This window comes from Gavialis gangeticus, unplaced genomic scaffold (assembly GCF_001723915.1).
Source record: "Gavialis gangeticus isolate Ggan-Ray unplaced genomic scaffold, GavGan_comp1, whole genome shotgun sequence".
Taxonomy (NCBI): domain Eukaryota; kingdom Metazoa; phylum Chordata; order Crocodylia; family Gavialidae; genus Gavialis; species Gavialis gangeticus.
The window spans coordinates 98,440,204-98,457,995 of record NW_017729031.1 but is presented as its reverse complement, the minus strand read 5'-3'; the positions used below and the strand labels follow the sequence as shown (position 1 = coordinate 98,457,995).

The window sequence follows — 17,792 nt, the reverse complement described above, 5'->3', positions numbered from 1 at the left end:
CCCCCCCCCGCCTTAAACAGGCACCTCTCAGCATTAGTTAGCATACCACATGCTGGCTACGGTTGCTGTTGTGGGAGACGAGGCAGACAGGACAGTGCCACTTAGGGCTTTTTGGAGCTAATCAACAGGTAGCTGGTAATATCCCTTTGTTTCTTCTTTGGAACAAGATGTTTAAGAAGAGCTTGAACTAATGAGAAATCCTTTTGTTTTGATGATGGAGTGATAAATGCTTCCTGATGTGTAACTAAATCCCTGCTGGCATCCTTGCTGACCAGTGGTGGTGGGGGGCACCCTAATCAAAGCGTCCTGCTGGGGCCTAGCTATGCCCCCCCTCAGCTCAGCACTATAGAAAGGAAGGGAGGGCTGGTCTAGCACACCCCAGCTTTTAGCCTGAGCCACTGCAGGCATGTGCCTGCATTTTTTCATTCCAGAGGGGATGTCTGAGCAGTTACAAACTGATTCAGCCTAGGCAGGTTAGATTCACCTGCAAAGATTGAATCAGTTCAGGCTCAGGCTTTTTGAATGTCTGTCCCTAGCCCAGAAGTCAACAGAAAGTTATTTATTGGGAATTCCTTTTCCAAGCTCATGCCTTGGGACTGTAAAAAGTATGTGTTTGAAAATGGCTCACTGAAAGCATGACTGGACTTCAAAACATTCCATAGCAAAGCTTCTGCAAATCACAGCTACTGGCATTAAAGCTGAGTTCCTGCATTTGGAGTCTGAAAGGGTCCAGAGGAAAAGAGATCAGAGGGTTATCAGTAAACTGTATTGTTTGTAGGTGGGTGCCACATGTCTGCCCTCTTCAAAAATAGATTTGAGCAATAGTTTGCAGGCAGATATGAAGTGAGCCTACCTGCTCCCAGTAAGGGTCAGGGATTGTAGGTTAGATCTTCAGTTGGTGTGTATTGTAGTAGCTCCTTCAAGATTCAAAAAGGTTGTGCTGCCTTTCACCAGATGAGGAGCTGGCACAGCATAAGTATAATATTCAGTTTTAACTATTCAGAAATAAGATATTAAGGCTGACAGATACATGTTTCCTTTCTGACCACAGTAGAAAGGATGGAAGTCAGCAGGGAAAATGTTTGATTCAGCAGAAATTAGAAATATATATATATTCAGGGGTATTGGTTGTAGCAATATATAGTACTTGAATAGACCTGGCCCTTTTGCTTTGTGTGAGTATCATACAAAGAAATTTGATTTGTGCTATAAAGACACTGTGTATAATTTTATATTTTTCGTCAAAGCCCCCAAATACATTGACATACACTTTGCGCTTGTCTCACACATGTTTACATGTATGTTCCCTTATGTAACCATTTGATCTCTCTATTTCTAAATTTCTATATGTTCTAATAATCCATCAAAGACTGAGGTGGCTCCTTCACCTGGGCTAAAAAATAGGATTTGAGAAGACTATTGAGACCCGTTTCTTTGCTTCGTTTTTGCCAGCATTGCTCTTTCAGCTCATCCTATCCTCCAATATGTGAACTATCTAGGTCTATGGAAATAATGCAGGGTTCATGTTACTTAAATCAAGATCTCTGTGATGAGATTTATTGGCCCTGGGACCTGACCCTCAAAGATGTAGAATGAGAAGGTGATTGCTGTTGAGAGAGTGAGAGTTGTTGGTTTACATGTCCTGACTCCCTAAATGCTCCTGGAGTTTTTGTCAGTCATCTCATGAGTTTCTCAGGAGGAAAAATAGTAACAATCTGTCTCCTTGAGAGAAGAGGCAAGGAGACAATTTTTACACTGATCTCATTATCGTAATTGCAGCTTATTCTAAATCTTGTGAAACGTCAGAAACAATCAAGGAAATAGCTCTGAACCTTGTAGTAGTGTAGGGACAGTGGGAAATGAGAGAGAAGGAATATGCCTTTTACCCAATATTCCAATCTGAAATCAAGCTGGATTGCTAAATACACCAGGGGCCAGATCCTATTCTGCCTGTTAGGAGGCTAAGTGTGATCCAGCTAGAGTCCCTGAAAAGCCAGAAATACACCTACTTTTGTAACAAGCTTTTATCTTACCTTCAAACCAGGGCTTGTCTGTACCTTGATGGTGGCATGTCTTGGCCACCTATCTGTGCCTGCACATCCTCCAAGTCCAGGAGTAAACCTGTGCACAAGGTTTGGTTTTGGGTGCTCTCAGGATCTCTGTCTACAGTGTGCTTGAAAACAGCAGCTGGGGGTGACCCCTCAGCAGCCCCAGAGTCATACTTCTGTTTGAAGTGTGAAGGTGGGTGCAATTGGCAGACCCAGGATTTTAAAACAAAAGGGGGGAAGGTGCAGGAGCAGCAACTGGCACTGCAGGGGTAGCTTCATGCCCTGCTTTCAGCCTCCCTCCCCCTGGGCCAGACTGACCATGCCACAGGAGCAGCAGCTTGGGATTTTTTTTAAGTCTTTGAATCAGGTAAGAATTTTCCTGCTCTGGCTCTTGGCACCCCTTCCTCATGCTCATCTGCACCTCCCTTCTCCTCCCCTTCTTCTTCCTCCTTCCTCCCTACTTGTGCCTCTGGCTTGAGCCAGGGCTGTGGGGAGCTGGGCTTGGCCAGGGACAGTGGTAGCAGTGGGTGAATTCTCCTTTTCCATGCCTGCCTCTGTGTTAGTGGAGAACACCTTGGGGATCAGGAAGGGAGGACGACCCTGCCTGCTGCCACCACTGTCCAAGCTGAGTCTGGCTCCCAATGCATCCCGGCTGGAGTAGGGCAGGAGTGGCTTTGGAGCTCCCTCCCTTCCCCCCACCCCCACCGCCTTGGGTCAGCCAGGGATTGTGGAAGCAGCAGGCAGGGAAAGAGGAACGGGAGGAGAGAGGAGAAGCTGCTGAGCATGGAGAGGAAGGGAGAAGGGGGGTGGGGGGATTCTTACTTGCTCTTGGGACTTAAAGTCCATGGCTGCTGCTCCCATGATGTGGCCCAAAAGAGGGTGCGACTGTCCCATACATGCCCTCTGGATCTGCCCCTGGTGGATGCAGCTGGGCAGTGCATGTGGGAGGGGAATGCTTGGGAATAGCCTTGCCATGATAAATTGCCCCTGGGGTGAAGACAATCATTAAATCACAAAAAGCTAGGAAAGAGGAGGGGACAGTTCCACTCACCTCTTATGTTCAAGTTTTGTGTAGGGTGGAATAGGATCTCACATGACAGGGCACTTGCATACCTCAAATGCTCACATTAGCTACTGGCTTGGACCCCAATTCGGGAAAACCCCCTGAATTGCATGATTAAATCCTTTAAGTGTATGTGTAAATGACACCTTGCATGAGGATGCACTTAAACCTGTGCCTACTCGCTTCCCTGAATCACAGGCTAAGTTTGGACTTTTCCACACGCTTGCACTCTACCTCTGTTAGCAATCACATTGCAAAGCTCTTCCTCCAATAACTGCAGCACTCATTTTCACATGGGAGCTGGTGCTTCCTCCAAGCACGGTTGTCTAGTATTATTCGTGAACTGGTGGATCAGATGAAAGCCAGTCAAGTGGAAGAAAGGACCATACTGAAACATGCAGGCTCCCTTGGTAATTGCAATGCTGAAGGCATTTCTCCAGTCAGTTAATAGATTTCCCCAGTTCCTCTGTGCCAGGTGAAAATTTCCTCATTAAGGAGAATATATTCCATTTCCTTTTATCATTTATTATTGAAGAAGTAGTGAGAGTGGATGGAGTTTCAAAGATGACAGGGTAGAAATTTAAACAAAAACAACAACAAAAAATCCACACTGGAACCTGAAAAGAGGAGGAGAGAGATTGGCAAAAGGCTTGTATTGTTTATAAACTGCAATATACACGGGAGACCTAGCTTTGTGAGAAGTGAGCTGCACTGCCTAACCGTTAAATGATTATGGCAGTGTGTAAAAGTCTGATTGCCTGGTTTGAAGCTCTAGAAAGTCAAACTGTCATTTTGCGGAGGCAAATAGTGGGAAATGAAGTGTTAGAGAAGGCTAAAATTGCTGCCACTTAATCTCCCTTTGTTTCAGAATCAGTTACAGAACGGTGAGGACGTTTAGTCGGAAGATTTTTGTCCTTGATTCATACACGCCTCTGGGTAAAAAGGGAGGGAGCTTTCTCTGCTGGCTGGCTCACCAGCTTGGGAGTCAGTAGGCCTGGGATTTTTGCTTCTCCTCTTTTTGTCTCATGTAGATGAGTCACTTGGGCTGGGGTTTTTTGAATCATTCAGCACTGGCCTAACTGTGCCTCCATTGATTTCTTGTGACTGAAAAGAAGATAAGCAAAAGTTTCCCAGTGAAGTTACTTTGCATAGAATTAGGCCAATACAGCCTGAAAAATGTGGATCCATATCTGGATTTCAACCAGCTCAGAGTTTTCTAATGCAACCTAGACACTCAGTTGGTGTAAATGAGTGCTTGTTTTACAGCCTGAATACACCTGTTGGCAATCTAGCCCTGTGGTATTTCCAAATTTTTCATCTGGATTTCAAATACTTCACATTGTTTGGGAATATTTTAATCCAAGGGTTTGGTTCATGCCTAGTTCCATGATGAAATCCTGGCCCTATCAATGTTGATGGTAAAATTCCCATTAACTTCACTGGAGCCAGGATTTTATTAATTTTACTGATCTCTCTCCTTCTATGCACTTAGAATAGAGTATGTTTTCTCCGTTTTATACTTCATACACTTATATGCTGTAACAAAATTGGAAAATACTATATTCATCTACCTTTCAAACACTCTCTGATCTAGCTGCCACTACATCTTGTTTACTTGACCACACGGCAGTTTCTTGTCTTTACTATACCCCTTCTGAATTCTTCTGAGACTCCCTTTCTATAACACCCCAGAATTATGTTACAATGAAGATTAGAAAATATAATATTTCATGCCCCATGGGTACAATATCTTACCTATTCACTCATGTCATCCTCTATGAAATCAGTCACCTTCTTGTTTGACTACTCAGACTTCTAACCTTATCTGAGTTACTAGCCTCAGGCTAATGAATTGTGTCTTCTCAAGACTAAGATCCCTTTTTTGTATGATAATAATGGGATATAAAAAATGGAATTGAAACAAGCTGCAAATGAAGGCAATTTTCTTTCTCTGTCAGTAATCAAATGACAGCCAGACCTGTGTCTTCCAGAGACAGGAGAGAGAGCATGTGCAGCAACAAACTCATTTCCTTAGGGTCAGGTCCACTCACTCATACTTAGGCGACACAGCATCTAAGAGGTAAATAGAACTTAGATGCATCTTTGCTAATTGCTGGTGATGGCAGGCATCTGTTTTGCCAGAGACTAGGGCAATGTTATTCGGTCCCTTCCCTTCTGTGAAAGCATTTGTGTGCCGCAGATTAGATGCATGAAACATTAAACTACCCTCTGCAGAAGCTTTTCAAACATGCTTCAAATCTGCATCCAGCATTGGCATTTTCTGTATGTGCTTTTTGGGCTGCTCTTTATTTGAAAGCAATTCATATGCTGAGTATACAGGATTGGCCGTAGGTGAGCAGAGGGATATTGCATTGAAGAAGTTGGTTTATGAGGAAACAGATCTCAGCAAAGCCACTAGATACAGCATGAGTAGATTGTTTTCCAGGATTCTTATGTGCACCATTTATTGCAGTGAGCTTTAGATCATGCAGATCCCTTCTCTCTCAGAGGTAGCAAACAGCAGTATTGTATAATGAGGCCTGAAGGACTTAAGCTGACATTACTGCATGGAACCCTTTGCTAGCATGATAGAGGCTCCAAACCACAGTTTCACTAATAGCAAGGAATTAATTGATCATATTTAATCTTTTTAAGATGTTACTATTCAGAAGTCAATACTAGCTCCCATAGTCATATCATCTCATACTGCAGATGGGGAAGCCAAAGAAACAAGATGTGTCTTTGGATAGGTCATGGAAGGAGTTCAGAATAGGGATTAGACTACAAGAGTATGTAGCTCCCAACTCCATTCATAGAGCAGTCTACCACCAGCATTGACCGCCCTGGGGCACACACCTATTTTTAAAGCAGTCCTTTATTTAGCCCAATCTGCGTGAAGAATTCAGCCCAATACCTCTCTTGTTCTTCAGCTTTCTGAATCATTCAAACAAACCAGCTTTTCCCCTCTCCTCCCCCTCACATAACATAATGCTATTTATTTAAAAATACCACAAAGCAAAGGACATAATTCAAGAGCTCTGATTTAGGAAAATAGCTTGTTTGTTAATCATTTCCTCTTTCCTGATTCTGTGCTTGCTTGCACATAAAATATTGATTTATTGGGCAAGCAAGGATGCTCTTGGCAATGAAGATGAAAGGCAGAAGTGCTGAAAAATATGTGGGCTTTTATGTTTTTGCAAAAGCTTTGCTTAGAAAAAGTAGCAACTCCTAGATATCAGAGAGAGAGACAGAAACTTTGTCAGACTGGTAGGCAGAGGCAAAGAATGGCATAGATGCTTGTGATGGAAAGGGACAATGGGAGTGGAGATTAAAAATGCAAAAAAAGAGCTGGCTCTCTTTATTTGGTTCAGCTGAGAAGGTGCAGAGATGATCAGAGAAAGCAACAGAGCTGGGGAAAGTTGCGAAAACACGTGAGATGCCTGAGCAGAGAAGAAGTGGAAAGAACAATAAAGTCTAGGAGTTGCTGAGAGATCTCATTTGAAAATAAATATATCATGGCACAAGGGATGGAGAAAGTAAATTGGGCTTACTTGTGTGCCTATTTTACAAATGAACCTTGGGAACTCATTGTCACTTGATAACACTGATGCCAAGTGATTAGCAGGAATTTTAAAGAACTAGCCATTTACATAAATAATGAGAATTGCTATTACAGTAGGTGTGATAAATTATGCTTTGAGGAATATGTCAATTACAAACTAACAAGGGTTAAGGGGGATACCCCATGAGTAGGCCATTCCATAATTGCTTCCTTTAGAACGTTCCCTAAATCATCAAGCCACTCTTAGAGACAGGATATTGGACTAGGCAGACTGCTGGTCAGAGTCTGTCTGGTGTTTGCTACCTGTTTGAGCTTAAAATGAAAGAAGAAAAACAAATAGAAAAACAAAAAGTGGAGGAGGGAGTCAGACAAAGTGTGGGTGTGGGGATGTGGATGCACTGAAGTTGAAGGAAGGGAACAGGCAGACGAGGTTCTTTGGGTAAATCCGATATTTTTTATTAGACTGACTCAAATAGTTGGAAAAAGGAAGGTAACAGGCACACATCAGTTATCTGTTCAGTTAAGAGTCATTGGTAACATACACTGTCCTCTTGTACTGGATTGTTGTATATAAGTGTGATGCTACACCAAAGTAAAGCACTCATGGAAAGGACAGGGCCTATTATGAGTTGCTAAAGCACTATTCTGTTAGCTCAGAATTGTGACTGAATATGAGAAAGAGGGCCATGAGTCCAATGCCTCATTATAAGCCTACAAGCTTTAACTAAAAGCTTCTGTAAAGGGTAAGCAGATGTAAATTCTTGTGTACAGAACAAGACTTTGATTAGCTGAGCACGTATGTTTCTCTCTTTACCTGATACATATACATTCTTATAGCAGGGGTCCCAAGGTCCAACACAGAGAATATAGGCAGAAGTGTGGTTTAGGTCTGTTACCAGAAAGTGCTGTATATTTTTTTCCCCTCTATTTATCCTAGTGACTCAATTCCAGAAGAAACATTGAGGAGGGCCAAACAGATTGGCTTCTCAGATAAACAGATTGGGAAATGCTTGGGAGTGACTGAGGCCCAGAGCCGTCAGCTAAGGGCGAAGAAGAACGTAATGCCTTGGGTGAAACAGGTACAGTATGAAACATAACTGCCTTGGCAGCATTGCTGGTAAGATGGGGACTTCTGTTGATTCAGGAAACATGAGATTGATATGCCTGTAGAAACTACATGGAGATGCAAATTTGAGGATGAAATCTTGGCTCCACTGAGAGCAGCGGAGCCAGGATTTCACTCTTGTGTTTTACTTCTACTGCCTCCTGCCTCCAACCTTCCAGCTCTAAATCCTGTGTTGCGGACCTTAATGCAATGATTTGAAACAGTGGGCTGAGTAAAAATGCACTTCTTTTATTAGCTTCCACAGAGAAACACAACATGTTTTCTCTCTTCTTCTGGGTGGCCCAGATTGAAACCTTGCCATTTAGCTGCAGAGAATTGTGAAAGGTGGAGAATACCGATGCTGGCCCACTACACTGTGACCGTGAAAAGTATAATCTCACTCTCTCTTGGTAGTAACTTTTTAAAGGGTAATACTTTATTTTAAGTGTCCCATCATTATGGGTTCATTTAGTATTCATTGTGATAGCACTGAGTATAATGAGCTCATCTGGTATTCATGACGATGTCACAAGTGCTTTCATAGGTGTTCCATTGTCGTTTTGCCTCTCATTTAAGGGATGCTGATACTAAAGAGCTACCAGCTGGTTTTGTCCTTTAAAAAAAAAAATCACTGAATGTTTTTGAACGTGTGCAGAGGGCCCATCTGTATCCTCCAGTCCAGTTCCAGATGTCAAATATCCTTCTGCTCCCCAGCTGCTGTTCGCTTTCCATGTCCTCACCTAGCCTCCACAAAGTTGGCCTGCCTTATACTGTGTTTTTTGCATATGGCACTGCAGTACTAAATTTACTTGTGTGCCAAATATCCTTAATAAGGCCATTCCACTGATGACTGCATTTGTGGCAACAATACCTACACTTCTCCTAGAACCACAGAGTACTAGTTGTATTAATAACAGTAATGAGCGAGCAGGATATTCTTTTATATAGTGCTAACAGCATAAGGCCATGTTATTCATTACTCACAAGTATTTAGGCTCTCAGTGGGGAGTAATGAAAATGGTTGAAAATTGGAAAGTGCTTTGCCTTTTAGCATGTAAAATTTCCCTTTCTGGGAAGGAGGTGGCAAGAAGCAGTGTGTGAGTGGCTGGATAGAAATAGGTCACAAGAAGGAAAAGAACAGAAAATGACCAAAAGGAAACTCATAAACTGGTCAATTTCTCATTTTTCCACTTTTACAGATTGACACACTGGCAGCAGAATACCCTACATTAACTAACTACCTCTATATCACATACAATGGACAGGTAAGTCCTGTCACATACTTCAGTTGCTGTGTATTCTAATGTCTTTTCCCTCCCTGATTAGACTCTAGAGACACTGCAATTAATTCTCATTCTTGGCAGCAGGTTACTGTTTCAGATGATGTGATGCATAATCCATTGGAGCCGGGTAGAACTTTTTTCCTCTTTAAATATTGACGTAGTGCATGTTAGTGTTAGTGAGGGAACCTGCACTGATAGCACTCATGTCCTCTCTGCATATTACAGTTATAGCCAAAGCACTAGTAGTGCAGGCTTCTGCAATGAAAATGACACTGGCATACTGACATTTGGTATTAGGAAACTGTGTAGATCCATGAGTTAGTCTGGCACTTCAGATAACTAGAATCTGAGGCCCTGAGTGTCATCTCAGTTAGGTAAAATTCCTATCAGTTTCAGTGGTGTTACCTGTTCCCCCTAATTTACACTGCAACAAATTAAGATCAGACACATCCCCTGAATGTTTTACTTTTGGATATGGGCTGAACTTGAGAAACTATTTGTTCTCATAAATGCAGAGTTGGAACTGCTGGGTACAGATCCTAATGACTTCTCTCCATTCCTGTCTTAGGAGCATGATGTAAAATTTGATGACCATGGAACGATGGTGCTGGGCTGTGGACCATATCACATAGGTAAATCTCACTTACAGCTCCTCTGTCCTTCTGGCACCCTAAAGTCATCTTTGGGAATTCTTGTGATTCATTTGTTCCTCTTTTCATATGGTAACAAAACTAGCCAGAACATGGTATATAATACCTGATTTCAAAATACAGAACTTGCTTTTTACATTTGCTTGGGGACATCATTTCATGCCCTGTAAAATATAGGATATTTCTTATTATTTTACCACTGAAATTTGAGAGCATGTTGCCTGTTTGTGATTTTCAGTGAGCCCCGCCTCCCAACTCTTCTTACTTGCAGCTAAAAAAATCTTTGGAATCTAGTATCTTGTACCCATATTCATTGCTGTTACAGCTGTGTCATTTAAATGCATATGATTGTATTTGATAAATCCTTATACCTATCAATGAGAGTCTTTAGGTGAGCTGTTATGTCTATTAAGTGTCTTAACAGACCATTATAGGGGTGCGGGTTGTAGCTGTGTTGGTCTAAGGACACAGGCAGACAAGGTTCTTTGGGTGACTCTGATACCTTTTATTAGACCAACTTAAAAGTTGGAAAAAATTTTTCCAACTATTTAAGTTGGTCTAATAAAAGATATCAGAGTCACCCAAAGAACCTTGTCTTAACAGATCGTTATGATATTTAAAAAGACCACCAAGATAATTAAAAAGCACAAAGGTTTTCTAATGAGTATTAGAGCTGGTCAAATAGATTGCTGTGAATAATTTATTTAATAGTTTCCCATTTTTCTGTTCCAAACAATTTATACTTTTTAAATATTTTTTTCATTATTTAGCTGTTTTCTGTACTTATAAATATAGCTTATGGAGCTATTTTATGAAGCAGATGCACTTCAGTGGGATCCCTCCAGTTTTCTCTATATTCATGTATTTGTAAGGTTAAACACGGGGACATGATTTTGGTCAAAATGTAAAAATTGTTCCACTTCTTATGATTCCAAGCAGATGTATTCCAACTTTTCTTGTAGAAAATTTCTCAGTATTTTACATTTCTTTAATACAGGCTTTTAAAGAAACCAATAATATATATTTTCAAACAAAAATCAGGCAGTTCTTACTGAAAATTGTGCTTTTAAGGTAATAAAATCATTAAAGGCTTTAATAAACAGTTTTAAAAACACTTTTTGGGGAAAATTACTGAAAATTTGTGAAAAACTGAAAATTGGTATAATGTCAGCAGTTGTATACATTTTTTTACATGCCTTCCATTTTTATGGGATTATTTTTAAGAAAATTTGGACCTGTCTTTCTGATGCCTAACATCATGAGTCATGTGTCTATCTTTTAAAAATAGCTTTTGCTCACAAACTAGACTGTTTTTTTGACTGGGACAACTATATTACCTTCCCCAAAATTATATCTCTATAAATAGTAAGCCACTAGAGTGATGATTGCCAACATTACCTGTTGGTTGCAATCCCCTTTTGTCTGTTACTGTATGTGCCTAGAATATACTTTTACAGCTTCTCCACCTTTCCTGAGAAATATCCCATATATTCAAGTGATGATCTCAGTTCACCTTTATTTCTCGAAGTTGAGGCTTCATACATATGTAAAGATATTTAAATAATTGAAATTAAATAAAACGGCTGGTGACCTGCTACTAACCTCTGTTAGAAAGGTCCAGTTTCAAATTTGGGATGTTTTTCATATTCAGCAGTCCATCAAAACTGAATGTATTGCTCATTTCAAGATTCTAGCTTGACATGAATATGGAAATGAATTGTTTGTCTGTCAGTGAGTGACCTGTAACAACCATCTGTTTGTTACTAGATATTGTTGAAAGAACAATTACGCACAGTTTGAATTTCATACAGAACTTGCCACACAATTATGTATAAAATAACCATATCGATTCTTAATGGTCATGTAATGACTGCAAACACATTATGATGAATCTAAGCTTTTTCGTAGATCGTAAGCATAATCATCTAATGATGATCTTTAAATTTTAATACACATCATTCCCTGTTTATGATTACCCACTTACACATTGTAGCTTAGACACTAATATAATGTCAGCTGTTGGCACCATGGGCCTGATTCTTTATTGCCCTCCACTTTATTTAGTCATTAGACATAGTGGGTGCATCTACACATGTGTTTTACTGCAGAGTACACTAATTAGCTCTACAATAAAGCATCACTGTTTACACATGCAGTGTACTGTCTTATGATGGAGTCATTTGCTGCACTGAAACACACATGTGGATGGTGACTGGGACAGCAGCATTTGAGCTGGGGCAGAGCAGTTCTGGGCTGGCAGGCAACTTAGCGAGCGTCAGCCACATGGCTCTGCAGTTTCAGCTCTCTGGTGCCCCAGTCAGCCCCTCTGGTGTCCAGTGCTGCTACCTGGAGCCTGGGGCTGACCCCGGAGCCTGCTGTCAGCCTGGGGCTGCTCCACCATGGCTCAAACTGCTGCTTTCCTGGACACTTGTGTAGATGCTGTACCTGGGAGTAGTGCACTTCAGTACAAAAAGCTCCAGTTTATCGCGTTGCATTAATTGAATATGTAGATGCACCCAGTGACTGGATCCAGATGAGCAGGCACATGTGGTTTGTGGTGCTGGAAACCTCTTTACAGAACCACAAACCACACAAGTTGCACATTAATCAGTGTATGGTGTTGCTAATTTGCAGCACCGGGGCAAAATTTTCTCCCAGGATTTCCCAGTAACAAAAAACCCCCTGGAAAAAAGTGGTGCAAACTACACCAAAGTGGCAAGTCTGGGGACAAATGCAGAGACAGGGGAGCAGGCAGGGAGCCCCTGTGCTGAGGCACCCTGTGCCCCAACGAGCCTGGGATGGCTGCTCCCTTTTCTCTGCATGCCTCAATGCAGGGGCTCCACTGTGAAGCCCCTGCACTGAGGCACATGGAGCCCCAGCCAGCACATGGGCAGGGGTATGCACTGTGATACAAAGTAGTGGCACAAATTTGTGCTGCTACTATTTGTGCTGCTACAAAATCACTCCCCTGCTTGTGTGGACCCAGCTGGCGAGTGCAAAGCTGTTCTAAAATAGCACCTTTATCTACTTTAACTAAACAACCTGCTGTTTGTTACTATTTCTATTTTTTGTTTTAATGTGTTTCTATCTTTAGACTGTAAGAAAGAGGCCATGGACCACGGTGTATGTGTAAGAGGTGTACATGTCTGGTCACCAAGACCTTCAATGCATATGTCTAGGCAAGAGTATGGAGGAGTGAAATCTGCCCAAGACCTACCTTTCGCCCTTTAGACTCTTGAGACAAAATCTAAAGCTAGACCAAGACCAGATATTCAGTGCCTTGATGGCTGTAGCTTCTGCCACAAAGGAACAGTTAAGAACTGCTGGTGATTGCCTAATGCATCAGTATGGGGGCATTCCTGTCAGGGTCATGTCCCCTAGCTTTTCTCCAACCAAGGAGTATCCACAAGGCAGTGGGGGGCTAGGGTTTTGAGGGGCTCTATACTCGCCTTACTCTTACCTACCATGAGTAGCCCCAACTCATTGCCACCGGGCCCTCCAGTTGGACGCAGTTTAGTCATACCCAGCACCAAGGCATCTCTCCTGTAACTGATGCTTTTCTCTTAAACAGTGTCTATGCAAGCCTAAGCTTTATTTCCCCATAGTATTTTTGTTCTTCCTAGAATAAAGGATGATCACAAATAATATAGACTAAATTTGGGCATCTTCAAGTTCCTGCCTATTTTGGCTGAAATTCCTTGCAGGCAGCATTGGAAGGCTGCAGTAGAAGGCTGGCCTAGGATGAACAGGGGTGTCTAGTCATGTAGGCTGACAGACACAATCAAGCCTTGTCTTCCTGAGCAGCTGAGCCAATGCTCATGACATGCTTGAAAAATTATGTTTATGGGTTCTTAAAGTTTCCACGTGAGGCAATTAGATTGCTTGGTCTGACCTGACAGGGAATGTTGTTCATTTCTTTTAAGTTTGGCTGTTCTAAGCATTTGTTTGTGCTCCCTCCTGTTAGTTCTTCCTCCCCTCCTTACTTTCCCCATCTTCTGGCAGGCAGCAGCGTGGAGTTTGATTGGTGTGCTGTCTCCAGTATCCGTATGCTGCGTCAGCTAGGCAACAAGACAGTTGTGGTGAATTGCAATCCGGAGACGGTGAGCACAGATTTTGATGAATGTGACAGACTGTACTTCGAGGAGCTGTCACTGGAGAGGATCCTGGACATCTACCAACATGAGGTAAATAAAAGAAATCCAACCAGCCTCACAAACGGCATCAGCAAAGAGCCCTGAAGCAGGCCAAACTTTAAAAATTTCAAGTCATTGGCTGCTTTGGCAGGGGTACCTGCTAAAGCTGTTTATTTTGGAGCCTGATGTTGCATTTTCCACATTGTTGCTGCTCCTAACAGACTGCTCAATAATGAATGCCAAATAAATATTAAATTATTTTGCAAAGATTACTTACTGTGCAATATTTACAGGCAGATTTAATTTGTTGCACAGTCATTTATTGCTTAAATTGTTCTGTCCTTGCAGTGCTGACTTTCAGTTCCTGATGCTGAAAGCACTTGAGTGTACCCTTGACTTCTAACATGTGAGTGGTTTACTGAAGCCAGCAGAACAATTCACAAGCTGAAAGTGAGCCTAAATGCTTAGGGTATCTGTCTTTACCTTGCTGTGATTAGGGGGGCTGAGTGCATTCCAAAGAGTGGAAGTGATAGGTAGTTTGAGGGCAGAAGATGAGAAATTAGAACACTATTTCAGTAATCTCATGCGTGCAGCCTCAGATATGGGGGTTGTAAGTATTTGCAGCTGTTCTGCCCTTGCTATATTGATAAGTGAAAGGGAAATCCCAGCTAGCCCTTCAATGGATGGAAGAGAGATTTGGTTTGGGGGCAGGGTGGATTGAGGGAAGTATGGAAAAGCTTCAGTGCTTTTATTTTCCTAACTAAGACTTCATGATTGATATTTTAAAGCTATACGGAGGGAATTAGGCACTCAAGGTCCATTGGAATTCACTGGGAGCTGAGTATCTCAGTTCTTGAAGCAGCTTTGAAGATACCGTTCTATGCTATCTTTCTGGTTCATGTTTTAAAGTGTAATGATTGATCTAAGCTGGTTTGAAAATGGAAACAAGTTTCTAAAGATGGTACTGTAGCTAGGCCAGCTGATTATGACTTATGCCTTGAAAAGCAAGTAAAAGACAATTAAAAGCATAATGCACAAAAAATTGCTGTCTATGCATCCTCAGACAAGATTTTCTCGTCAAGGATGGGCCCATTTACTACTCACTGTGTCTTTGCCCTCTTTTATATTTCTTGTGAAGTGTTGATAAAATACATACTGGGCACGTCTACACGTGCTGTGTGCAGTCATTCAGTTCTTGCTTTCTGACACTACTGTGCAGTAGTAATGAGCTACTGCGCAGTAGCATTGGCATCAGTTTGTGCCTGCCAATGCTACAGCACTGTAGTGACTCGTGTAGATGTGCCCACTGTAACTGAAAAGCATAGCCCTTGGATAAGCCAACATGATTTGTGCCTATTTTCATGCAACAGTCAGCCCAATTTTTTTCTCACTTGAAAAGTTTGCATGAGGTTCATTTAAATAAGCATCTAATTAAGCATCTAAACTCTTGTTTATTTAACCAAAACTGAACTTCTGAACCTGAGGTGGGAAGAAAATTGGTGTGACAGTCTATCAGAGAAATAACGCTGATGAAACACAGTGCCTAATTACTGTAGGATCAAAGAGAAGGCAGAGATGGTTGATGAGGGAGCAAATGCAAATAAGACACAAAACACACACGTGAAAAAAATAATGCATTTACACTGAGGCCTGGTTTATCTGTAAGCTCTACTTCCCATCTCTCCATAATGATAGCTCATCTTTATTTGTCTGAATTTATACTTTTTGATCTAGATTATGACCTTGGTTATGCTTTTAGGTTTGTTTATGAACCTTCTCAGGCCTGAAACATCCTGATGCAGTTGAAGCCTGAGTAAGGGCTGAATGCATCTTGAAAAACCAAGACGGTATCATAGTGTTAACTTCCTCAGTTAGTTGGTACCTTATTGTCCTGTCATGCCAAACCTTTTCAAGTCACTTGCCAGTTAATTATGAAATGAGTAGTGGATTTTTGTAAAGATAGCAGGTGGTTGGTTTGGTGTAGGAAAACTATAGATGATATGTCTACACTGCCTATGAACCATACCTAGGACTGCTGTCATGAAGCATTTTCCAGTCATTATCTCCTGCTCTGCTTATAGCAGATCCTGAAATGAGGCATGGTAGCTGGCTTAGAGTATTGATGAGTCTATGCCAATAAGCACCCAAGACATAGAGCTTAGGAGGGTTTCTGGCTGTGGCTCAGTGCTACTCTAAATCAGTGGTTGACAGTGTTTTCCAGCAGGGCAGAATAATCCAGCGTGGGTCTAAGGCAAGTTGTTATAAGGACCTGATCACCTCTGCTGTTTCTCCCTGCCACATAGCTGCAATGTGGTGCCATGCTGGGAGAACTCCCCTTCTATCAAAGCCCGAACACTTAGCTGCAGCACAGCATAGGCAGAGGCCACCCCCCAGTCTCCAAATATCACCAAAACCACAGCTTTGCAGGCCAGATCATGGGCCATAGGTTGGTGACTTCTGCTTGAAGGCATTGCTACGTTGCCTCTTTTTGGTACGTTGGTGAATTTGGAGTGGGACCAAGTGGACAGAGTATGTTGCAACATGATGATTCTTGGTATGGCACACAGGTGGTGTAGACTTGCCATTTGTTACTAGGGTCATTTCTTGCAGACGTTTGTCAGATTTCTGAAGGCATCTTTATACTGTGGTATCTAGAAGGCCAGCTGCATTACTTTCTGGAAGGTAGTGTTAGTATTCAGAGAGACCTAGACAAATTGGAGGATTAGACCAAAAGAAATTTCATGAGGTTCAATGAGGACAAGTAAAAGTCCTGCACTTAAGACAGAATAATCCCATGCACTGGTACCAGCTGGGGCCTGATTGGCAAGGCAGCAGCTCTGCAGAAAAGGACTTGGGGGTTACAGTGGTCAATAAGCTGAATATAAGACAACAGTGTTGTCTTGTATTCAGCTTATTGAATATAAGACAACCCTTGTTGTTCTTGTTGCCAAGAAGGCTAAGGGCATACTGGGCTGCATTGGTAGGTGTGTTGCCAGCAGACCAAGGGAAGTGATTATTCCCCTCTATTTGGTAGGGCTGAGTGAAATTTTGTCGGCTGTTTCATTTCGATGCTGTTTCAACTCATTTCAAGCTTGAAACAGCACAATCGAAATGAAACAAAGGGCTTTGAAACAGCCTCAAAATGAAATGAGGGCAGTCAAAACACTTCAAAACTTTTGAAACATTTCGAGTTTCGAAGCTGAAGCTGGGCTTGCTTGCAGGGAAACAGAAAGTAAGGAGAGGGAGGGGGAAAAGGGGGGAAGGATTGCTCTCATATTGACTTTGTAGCTGGCCAGTGACTGTGGTCCTTCCCTGAGGTCTCTTGCAATCCCAGTGCTTTGGGGGAGGGATGGAAAAACAGCATAAAAACAGCATTGTTTGAACTGAGCTGCTTTCTGCCCTGGGGTTAGTTACTGAGCTGTGTCTTCCAGCAGCTCAGCATCAGACAGCAAAGGCTATCATTCATTTCCTACTTGCTAGCCTAGCGAGTGGGATTTATCAACTTTTTGCTTTCTATACCCTTTTATTTTGTTATTATATTCATTGATTCTTTTCAATTTATTCCTCCCCCAAAATCCTATTTTTATTTTTGTTAGTGTATTTTGATTCTTTTCAAATCTGTGCTTTCTCTCATAATGAGCATTCCATTCACTGTGCAGGGAAGCACAGTATATATTGGATATTATAATATAGAATTTATATAGGAACGCACACATTTATATATTTTTATTTTATTTATTACATAAATACATTACATAAATACAGGTATATATACAATTATATACAATTAAATCTGATAACATTACAGGAGAACACACAGATTTTCCAGCACACCAAGGCAAAGACACTATGAAAAACACCATGAAGCGTGCTTGAAAGGCAGTTGGCAAGCCTTCAGGGATGGGCAGAAGAGGGAGTCGAGGGAAAGAGCTGTAATCCCCCCCCCCC

General features: G+C 41.8%; 1 protein-coding gene across 1 annotated transcript in view; it reads left to right on the top strand.

Annotated features, from left to right (window-relative positions):
• CPS1 (carbamoyl-phosphate synthase 1) overlaps positions 1–17,792 on the top strand; it is a 157,409-nt gene that overhangs the window by 89,725 nt on the left and 49,892 nt on the right. The window contains exons 22-25 of the mRNA XM_019523418.1: positions 7,611–7,752; positions 8,978–9,043; positions 9,630–9,693; positions 13,714–13,895. Of these exons, the coding sequence (XP_019378963.1) occupies positions 7,611–7,752; positions 8,978–9,043; positions 9,630–9,693; positions 13,714–13,895 (454 nt within the window). The remainder of the gene's footprint in view (positions 1–7,610; positions 7,753–8,977; positions 9,044–9,629; positions 9,694–13,713; positions 13,896–17,792) is intronic.